We start from the raw sequence: 9,859 nt of genomic DNA, 5'->3' as shown, positions 1-9,859 counted from the left end.
TGTTCTTTGATGGACAAAGGAAGTTTAGAATCGTTCTTTGATGACAAAGGAAGTTTAGAATCGTTCTTTGATGGACAAAGGAAGTTTAGAATCGTTCTTTGAGGACAAAGGAAGTTTAGAATCGTTCTTTGAGGACAAAGGAAGTTTAGAATCGTTCTTGAGGACAAAGAAGTTAGAATCGTTCTTGATGACAAAGGAAGTTTAGAATGGTTCTTTGATGGACAAAGGAAGTTTAGAATCGTTCTTTGAGGACAAAGGAAGTTTGGATCGTTCTCTGAGGACGGAGGAATCGTTTCTACATCTGAGGAGTCAAACACCACGACTGCCAAATCGACTCCTGTACTGCTGTATTCCAGTACTTCTGTACTACAGTACTTCTGTACTCCAAAACTCCTGTACTCCTGTACTCCAATAGTCCTGTACTCAATAACTCCAGTACTGCAATACTCTTGTACTCCAATACTCCTGTACTCCAATAGTCCTGTACTCCAATAGTCCTGTATTCAATACTCCAGTACTCCAATACTCTTGTACTCCAATAGTCCTGTACTCCAATACTCCAGTACTCCTGTACTCCAATACTCCTGTACTCCAATACTCCAGTACTTCTTGTACTCAACAGTCCTTTTTTAAACAGCACAACAGGAGACGTCTTGTTTATGTGCAGCTGCATATTTTCAGTTCTTTTAAATGTTGCTGGGGGGGGGGCAGGGTAGGTGGGGGGGGGGGTGTTGGTGGGGGGGGTGGATGTGATACGTCCCCCCCCGCCCCCCCTGCTGGGATGATGTATGTGAGAGTGCGGCGGCCATGTTGCCTGATGAGAACCAGAAGGACCAGCGGTCGTCATGAATGACATTCCTTTCCTTACTAGGCAACCGCTCTTCTCTCACTTTCTCCTCTCCTCCACCTCTTTTTCATAAATCTCTTTTACAAACCACCCCCTCCCCCTCCCCCCCCCCTCCTCTTCCCCCTCTCCCCCTCCCCCTCCCCCCCCCCCCCTCCTCTTCCCCCTCCTCCTCCTCCTCTCCAGAAACATGGTTGAGGCTCTGAACTCCACAGACCCGGGGAAAGTTTCCTGGTATTAGTTGGACCATGTCGGAGGACGGGGGAGACGGGGGGGAGGGGGGGTCGGGGGGGGGGGGATGCAGTGTCTCATACGTCCCCGGGGACGAGACGCTCTGCCAGGAAGACGTGTGGTTCCCATTTTCCTCTCCCGGCTTAATGAACGGCGCTCCAGACATTCCCGGCATTCCTCCGTCTGTCTGACGCAGCGGAGGACGTCTCCCTGCTCTGCTCTTTAGGAGACACCAGGCTCCAGCGAGGGGGACGGGGGGGGGGGGGGGGGGGGGGGGGGAGACGGGGGGGTCTGGAGGTGTGAGGGTCAGGAAACAGAATGAACTGCTGGTTCAACCCTCAGAGTAAAATATTCTATTAATATCAATAGTAGAGTCTCCTCACAGGAAGGCTGTCCCCCTGAGGACTCTGTCCCCCTGACTCTGCCCCGTGAGACGCTGTCCCCCTGACACACTGTCCCCCTGAGACGCTGTCCCCCTGACAACGCCGTCCCCCTGACTCTGCCCCTTGAGACACTGTCCCCCTGAGACACTGTCCCCCTGACTCTGCCCCTTGAGACACTGTCCCCCTGAGACACTGTCCCCCTGACTCTGCCCCTTGAGACACTGTCCCCCTGAGACGCTGTCCCCCTGACTCTGCCCCTTGAGACGCTGTCCCCCTGACACGCTGTCCCCCTGAGATGCTGTCCCCCTGACACGCCGTCCCCCCTGACTCCTGCCCCTTGAGACACTGTCCCCCTGAGACACTGTCCCCCTGACACAGTCCCCCTGAGACACTGTCCCCCCTGACACAGTCCCCCTGAGACACTGTCCCCCTGACACACTGTCCCCCTGAGACGCTGTCCCCCTGACACACTGTCCCCCTGAGACGCTGTCCCCCTGACACAGTCCCCCTGAGACACTGTCCCCCTGACACACTGTCCCCTGAGACGCCGTCCCCCTGACACAACACCGTCCCCCTGAGACAGACCTGATCAGACCTGCTTCTTAAAAGTCATTGAAGCTTTAAAAGTCTTTTGTTTTGGGAGACGCTTCTAGAAGGACGACTCCGTGTTCAGCTGTTGTTTGTGTGTGTGTGTGTGTGTGTGTGTGTGTGTGTGTGTGTGTGTGTGTGTGGTGTGTGTGTGTGTGTGTGTGTGTGTGTGTGTGTGTGTGTGTGTGTGTGTGTGTGTGTGTGTGTGTGTGTGTGTGAGTGTGTGAGACACGGCGGTTCTAACAGCTTGTGGTCCGGCAGGTGGTGACCCCCACCAGGGTGGGGACAGTCCTACTGCTACAGCCCGGGACAGCGCCACCAGCAGGACGTGTACGACGTCCCGCCCAGCAGGGTGCCGGGGGTGAGTGTCCCCACGCCGTCCCCTCGTCGCCCCCCCCCCCCCCCTTCCCCCAACCCCCAACCCCCCCCCCCTCCAACCAACTACCTAAACTCTTTGATTCCACTTTAACTTTGAAAAGCCGTCGAGTCGATTTGAAACAAAGATGGACGCTTGACGTTCGGAGCGTTTCTGCTGAGTCGGCAGATTTTAAAAATGTGAAACCGCAAAACATCTTTCCGCTCTGAACAACTTCTCAGACAAACGAGATTCTCGCGTCAGAGACGCAGTGAAAACAGTGAATGTAGGTCAAACGGCCCGCTGCTTTATTTACAGGGTTGATGGGAGCGGGATGGCCCGCAGCGGCTTCCCACAGTGTTCACTGCCGTTATGGATAATCTGCAGGCGAAAACACGTCGTCGTTGCTTGTTTAGAACAAATTTACATTTCTTCCAGTTTTCGCTATAAAAAGGACAAAATACAGGTTTGGCCTGAAAACTTAAATAACTTAAATAAAGTGGAATTAATTCAGTTTATATTGAGTTACATTAAATAACCAGACGAGGCAGAAAGACAAAACTACTCTGTGTAGAATTGGGTTTTAGAGTGATTGGAGTGGTGCGCCGCCCCCTGGTGGCCGGAGTCCTGAACCTCTGCTGTGTCTGTGTCTCAGGTGTACGACGTCCCACCTGGTCAGGGGGGCGGAGCCTCCATCCAGGGCGTCTACGACGTCCCACCTGGTCAGGGGGGCGGAGCCTCCATCCAGGGCGTCTACGACGTCCCGCCGCCGCTGCAGACGGACGCCAGACGCAAGGCGTGTACGACGTCCGCCGGCCTCACAAGGGGTGAGAGAGAGAGAGAGAGAGAGAGAGAGAGAGAGAGAGAGAGAATGAAACCTTTTTGGTTTATATTATTAGTTTGAACTATACATAGTAGTAACTAACAATAATAATAGTAGTAATAGTAATAATAACAGTGATAATAATAATAATAATATCACTGTCAAAATAAAAGTACCAAGTTGGATTGTTATTATGGTGACTGTCAAAATAAACCACCAAGTTGGATTGTTATTACGTGACTGTCAAAATAAAACCACCAAGTTGGATTGTTATTACGTGACCGTCAAAATAAAACCACCAAGTTCAATTGTTATTACGTGACTATCAAACAAAAGTACCAAGTTGGATTGTTATTACTTGACTGTCAAAATAAAACCACTAAGTTGGATTGTTATTACGTGACTATCAAAATAAAAGTACCAAGTTGGATTATTACGTGACCATCAAAATAAAAGCACCAGTTCATGCCTACATGAACATGGATTCGTTTCGTTTTCACTTAAGACGAGTCCTTACCGCCGCCTCAGCAGCTGAAGTGTAACCACGGCGACGGTCTCGTCCTGCAGGTGTACGCCGTGCCGCCATGCCGCGCCGCCGCCGCCGCCCTGCAGGAGGGGAACTACGACTTCCCGCAGCCTCTCAGGAGCAAGCAGGAGGGCGGTCTACGACGTGCCGCCGCCCCGCCGTCTCCAAACCCTCGCCGTCGCCCTACGACCTTCCCCCCGGGCCCCGAGGCTCCGGCCCCCTCGCCGGCAGCAGCACGACCGTAACGCCAACGAAGGCATCTACGACGTGCCGCCGCCCGCCCTCCCGTCGGTCCGTCGTCGGGGGCGGGGCCTCAGCAGGACGTGTACGACGTCCCCCGGGGTCTGCCGGCCTCGCAGCTCAGGGCGTCGCCCGCCGACGGCGGCAGCGGCGTCTACGACGTCCCCGCCGCGGCGGTGGACGCGACGGACGGCGTGAACCGCCTGTCCTTCTCCAGCACCGGCAGCACGCGCAGGCAGCATGTCCCACGTCCTCGTCCTCCGCCGGCTCCGAGGGACGCCTGGCGCTGGACGTGGACGCCGCCGCGCAGCGGCTGCGCCGCCTGCAGCAGACGCTGGACGCCGCGGTCGGGGCGCTGCACGCCATGGCGGCGTCGCCCCGCTGGAGGACGTTCCCCTTCATGGAGCGCCACGGCAACGACGTGCGCGCGGCGCTGGAGCGCGTGCGCGCGGCGCTGGCGGAGCTGGTGGCGTTCGGGCGCGGCGCGGCGGCCAACGCCGCCGGCGTGTCGGACTGCGGCGTGCACGCCAAGCTGCGGCGGCAGCTGGCCGCCTGGAGGACTCGCAGCAGATCCTGCTGCAGAGCTACCAGCTGCTGGACGCCGGCGGCTGGGCGCTCAACGCGCTAGCCGCCGCCCGCGCTAGGCCGCCGCCGCCGCCGGGAGGCCCCACGCCAAGACCGACGACCTGGACCGCTTCGTCATGGTGTCCCAGGGACGCTGCCCGACGACGCCAAGCAGGCTGGCCGCCGTCGTCGGGGGCAACGCCGAGCTGCTGTTCAGGCGGACGCCGGGCGAACGGCGGCGGCGGTGGCGGCGGCGGGACGACTCCGGACGACGGCGTCCCGCTCACACCGACAACGACAACTACGGCGGTCCCACCAAACCGTTCCCCGTCCCGTCCGGCCGGGACAAGGACAACATGAACCACAGTGAGAAGTGCGTGAAGAGCTGGATGGAGGACTACGACTACGTACATCTGCAGGTAAGGGGGCGGGAGCTTCGGTCGGCCCGGGCGGGGGGGACGGGTTGGACAGAAGGGGGAGGAGTCACGTCTTTGTCCTCTTCGTCCTCCTCAGGGAAAAGAAGACTTTGAGCGGCAGCAGAAGGAGCTGCTGGAGAAAGAAAACATCATCAAGCAAAGTCAAGTCCAGCTGGGACAGGAGCAGGTGAGGACACGTCTCATTGTCCTCTGGTTGTCCTCTGGAGAGGGAGAGAGAGTAATACTAACAGTAATAGTAATAATAATAGTAATATTAACAGTAATAATAATATAAGTGGTAATAATAATAATAATAGTAATAATAACAATAATAATAACAGTAATAACAATAGTAATAATAATAATGGTAAATAGTAATAATAACAGTAATAATGGTAATAGTAATAATAATAATAATAATAATAGTAGTAATAGTAATAATAATAGTAATAATAATAACAGTTAATAATAATAATGGTAATAGTAATAATAATAATAATAGTAGTAATAGTAATAATAATAATAGTAGTAATAATAACAATAGTAATAATGATGATAATAATAGTAATAACAGTAATAATAATAATAGTAATAATAATGATAATAATAGTAATAATAAAAATAATAATAACAGTAATAACAATAGTAATAATAATAGTAATATTAACAGTAATAATAATATAATGGTAATAATAATGGTAATAGTAATAATGATAATAGTAATAATAATAACAGTAATAGTAACAATAACAGTAATAATAATAATAACAGTAATAGTAATAATAATAACAGTAATAATAGTAATAATAGTAATAGTAATAATAACAGTAATAATAATAGTAATAATAATAACAGCAATAGTAATAATAATAACAGTAATAATAGTAATAATAATAGTAATTATAACAGTAATAATAATAGTAATAATAGTAATAATAACAGTAATAATAATAGTAATAATAATGATAATAACAGTAATAATGTAGTTAGGGAGGTTCACCTCAATGAAGGGAGGAGGTGAAGGTGAGGAGGTGAAGGTGAGGACGGGTGCTCCTGCAGCTCAGTGACTTAGGCTCCGCCCCCTCCACAGATCAACCAGTTCAAGCAGCTGGAGCAGGAGGTGATCAAACCGGTGGAGAACGACATCACGCAGTGGATTTCACACTCCGGCGCCGCCCTCGCCCCCAGACTCCTCCTCCTCCCCCTCCTCCCCCCCTCGTCCTCCTCCCTCCTCTTCCTCTTCCTCCTCCTCCTCCTCCTCGCTCTCGCCGTGCGCCCGCGACCGCCAGCTGCTGGCGTTCTACTCGGAGCAGTGCGAGCAGCACTTCGCCACGCTGCTCGGCGCCGTCGACGCCTTCTTCGGCTGCGTGCGCGCCGGTCAGCCGCCGCGGATCTTCGTGGCGCACAGCAAGTTCGTCATCCTCAGCGCCCACAAGTTGGTGTTCATCGGCGACACGCTGTCCCGCCAGGCCGCCGCCCCCCCCAGCTGGCCAACCGCGTCATGAACTGCAGCAACGTGCTGTGCGACCTGCTGAAGGCGGTGGTGACGGCCACCAAGGCCGCCGCCCTGCTCTACCCCAGCGCCGCGCCGCCGTGCAGGACATGGTGGACCGCGTCACCGGCCTGTCGCACCACGCTCAGCACTTCAAGGAGCAGCTGCTGCTCCTGGCGCACTTGTGACCTCCTGCTCCTCCTCCTGCTCCTGGTCTTCCTCCTCCTCCTCCCTGCTCCTGCTCTTCTTCCTCATCCTCCTCTTCCTCCTGCTCTTCTTCCTCATCCTCCTCTTCTCCTGCTGCTCTGGTCTTCCTCCTCCTCCTCCTGCTCTTCTTCCTCATCCTCCTCTTCCTCCTGCTCCTCCTCCTGCTAGTCGTCTTCCTCCTCCCCCTCCCCCCCCAGTCTTCCTCCTGCTCCTCCTCCTGGTCTTCTTCCTCCTCCTCCTGGTCTTCTCCTCCTCCTCCCCCTGCTCCTCCTCCTGGTCTTCCTCCTCCTCTTCCTCCTCCTCCTGGTCTTCTTCCTCCTCTTCTCCTGCTCCTGCTAGTCTTCTTCCTCTTCCTCCTCCTGGTCTTCCTCCTCCTCCTCCTCCTGCTCCTCCTCCTCTTCCTCTTCCTGGTCTTCTCTCCTCCTCCTCCTCCTCCTGGTCTTCCTCCTCTCCTCTTCCTCCTCCTCCTCCTGCTAGTCTTCCTCCTCCTCCTGCTCCTCCTCCTGCTAGTCTTCCTCCTCCTCCTCCTCCTCCTCCTGCTCTTCCTCCTCCTGCTCCTCCTCCTCCTCCTCCTGCTAGTCTTCTTCCTCCTCCTCCTCCTCCTCCTGCTCCTCCTCCTCCTCTATATGCAGTATGTTTGTACGTCTCTCCTTGTAAAAAGTCTCCACTCTGTAAATATTGGCTCTATTTTTGTGTAGATCGTTTTATATGACGTATGAGTCTGTCGGTAGGAGGAATCTGTCGGTAGAAGGAATCTGTCGGTAGAAGGAATCTGTCGGTAGGAGGAATCTGTCGGTAGAAGGAATCTGTCGGTAGGAGGAATCTGTCGGTAGAAGGAATCTGTCGGTAGAAGGAATCTGTCGGTAGGAGGAATCTGTCGGTAGGAATCTGTAGACGTACGAGGACGTTTCTCCATAACATTCCTGTGTCATATAATTACGAAGCACCTTAATGAGACGTTTTCCATTTTTAACCGTGCGTCAGTCCTCGTCCTCCTCGTCCTCCTCGTTGTTGTTGTTGTTGTTGTTGTTGACGTTGTCTTCCTGCTGGTGACTGTACGTCCAGTCCGTGTCCCTCAGAGGACGTGTCTCCAAGTAAAGGACTCTTCTGAACCACCTGCTGACTCCTCTGGTTCCTCCCTGCAGACCCACGTTACCAGCAACAACCAGGTCTGGAGGTTCAGACCAGCAACTCCTCCACAGCTCCTGGTTCCGTTTGTCGTCATGAAGCTTTGTTTTGCTCAAGGGCACGTTGGTAAACAGAGAAGCTGTGAGAGACACTCTTCCTGGTCGGACGAGACCAGAGGAACATCGCTGGAAAGCTGGAGGGAGAAATACTCTGATTACCTGAGTACCTGAGCCTGGGTACTCACTGGTCACATGACCAGTAATAATAATAATAATAATAATAGTAATAATAACAACAATAATATTAATAATAACCGTAATAATGATCATAATAACTGGAACTGACCAGGTACTGAATAACTAACTAGAACTGACCAGGTACTGAATAACTAGCTGGAACTGACCAGGTACTGAATAACTAGCTGGAACTAACCAGGTACTGAATAACTAACTAGAACTGACCAGGTACTGAATAACTAGCTGGAACTGACCAGGTACTGAATAACTAGCTGGAACTGACCAGGTACTGAATAACTAACTAGAACTAACAGGTACTGAATAACTAACTAGAACTGACCAGGTACTGAATAACTAGCTGGAACTGACCAGGTACTGAATAACTAGCTGGAACTAACCAGGTACTGAATAACTAACTAGAACTGACCAGGTACTGAATAACTAACTAGAACTGACCAGGTACTGAATAACTAGCTGGAACTAACCAGGTACTGAATAACTAACTAGAACTGACCAGGTACTGAATAACTAACTAGAACTAACCAGGTACTGAATAACTAACGAGAACTAACCAGGTACTGAATAACTAACTAGAACTGACCAGGTACTGAATAACTAACTAGAACTAACCAGGTACTGAATAACTAACTGGAACTGACCAGGTACTGAATAACTAACTAGAACTGACCAGGTACTGAATAACTAACTGGAACTGACCAGGTACTGAATAACTAACTGGAACTGACCAGGTACTGAATAACTAACTAGAACTGACCAGGTACTGAATAACTAACTAGAACTAACCAGGTACTGAATAACTAACTAGAACTAACCAGGTACTGAATAACTAACTAGAACTAACCAGGTACTGAATAACTAACTAGAACTGACCAGGTACTGAATAACTAACTAGAACTAACCAGGTACTGAATAACTAACTAGAACTAACCAGGTACTGAATAACTAACTACAACTGACCAGGTACTGAATAACTAACTAGAACTAACCAGGTACTGAATAACTAACTAGAACTAACCAGGTACTGAATAACTAACTAGAACTAACCAGGTACTGAATAACTAACTAGAACTGACCAGGTACTGAATAACTAACTAGAACTAACCAGGTACTGAATAACTAACTAGAACTAACCAGGTACTGAATAACTAACTAGAACTAACCAGGTACTGAATAACTAACTGGAACTAACCAGGTACTGAATAACTAGCTAGAACTGACCAGGTACTGAATAACTAACTAGAACTGACCAGGTACTGAATAACTAACTAGAACTAACCAGGTACTGAATAACTAACTAGAACTAACAGGTACTGAATAACTAACTAGAACTAACAGGTCCTAACGTGTCTCCAGATATTTACTGGTCTGAAGCATGACTCAGCAGAAAGACGTCATATTTGATAATTTAAAAATATAAACATGGTTTCTTTTTTTTCTGCAGCTCAAACTGATATTTAGCTGCTGATGGATGGATGATGATGGATGGATGGATGGGTGGATGAATGATGGATGATGGACAGATGGATAGATGGATGGATGATGGATGATGGACAGATGGATGGATGGATGTACGGATGATGGATACCACCGAGAGAAAAATACATTAAAATGTTCAAATTAACTGGAAAACTAGAAACAGTTTAAGATTTTAAATAACTTAGACACACGGCGCAAGAATTTGGTTGTTCAACTCAAACTACGATAAACCCGTCAGGTTATTTAATGTTTAGAACGACAAACATCGATCATCTCAAGCCAACATTAAATAATCTCATCTGTATGTCCATAAGAGACTGTTGCTACGT

At 50.2% G+C, this 9,859-nt stretch overlaps 1 protein-coding gene across 1 annotated transcript in view; it reads left to right on the top strand.

The window, feature by feature from the left end:
• The window catches only part of nedd9 (neural precursor cell expressed, developmentally down-regulated 9), a gene marked incomplete at its 5' end in the record, with an annotated part of 7,958 nt that extends 1,207 nt beyond the window's left edge, over nucleotides 1-6,751 (top strand). The window contains 18 exon segments of the mRNA XM_080515886.1: nucleotides 2,308-2,328; nucleotides 2,330-2,407; nucleotides 3,057-3,179; nucleotides 3,182-3,206; nucleotides 3,209-3,228; nucleotides 3,792-3,884; nucleotides 3,886-4,035; nucleotides 4,038-4,223; nucleotides 4,226-4,532; nucleotides 4,535-4,632; nucleotides 4,635-4,703; nucleotides 4,706-4,729; nucleotides 4,731-4,973; nucleotides 5,068-5,157; nucleotides 6,061-6,146; nucleotides 6,148-6,448; nucleotides 6,451-6,555; nucleotides 6,558-6,751. Coding sequence (XP_080372012.1) covers nucleotides 2,308-2,328; nucleotides 2,330-2,407; nucleotides 3,057-3,179; nucleotides 3,182-3,206; nucleotides 3,209-3,228; nucleotides 3,792-3,884; nucleotides 3,886-4,035; nucleotides 4,038-4,223; nucleotides 4,226-4,532; nucleotides 4,535-4,632; nucleotides 4,635-4,703; nucleotides 4,706-4,729; nucleotides 4,731-4,973; nucleotides 5,068-5,157; nucleotides 6,061-6,146; nucleotides 6,148-6,448; nucleotides 6,451-6,555; nucleotides 6,558-6,650 — 2,112 coding nt within the window. The 3' untranslated portion in view covers nucleotides 6,651-6,751.
• Between the last annotated feature and the right edge of the window lie 3,108 nt (nucleotides 6,752-9,859).

This window comes from Blennius ocellaris, assembly GCF_963422515.1.
Source record: "Blennius ocellaris genome assembly, chromosome: 20".
Lineage (NCBI taxonomy): Eukaryota > Metazoa > Chordata > Actinopteri > Blenniiformes > Blenniidae > Blennius > Blennius ocellaris.
This window is presented reverse-complemented; position numbering and strand designations above follow the sequence as displayed.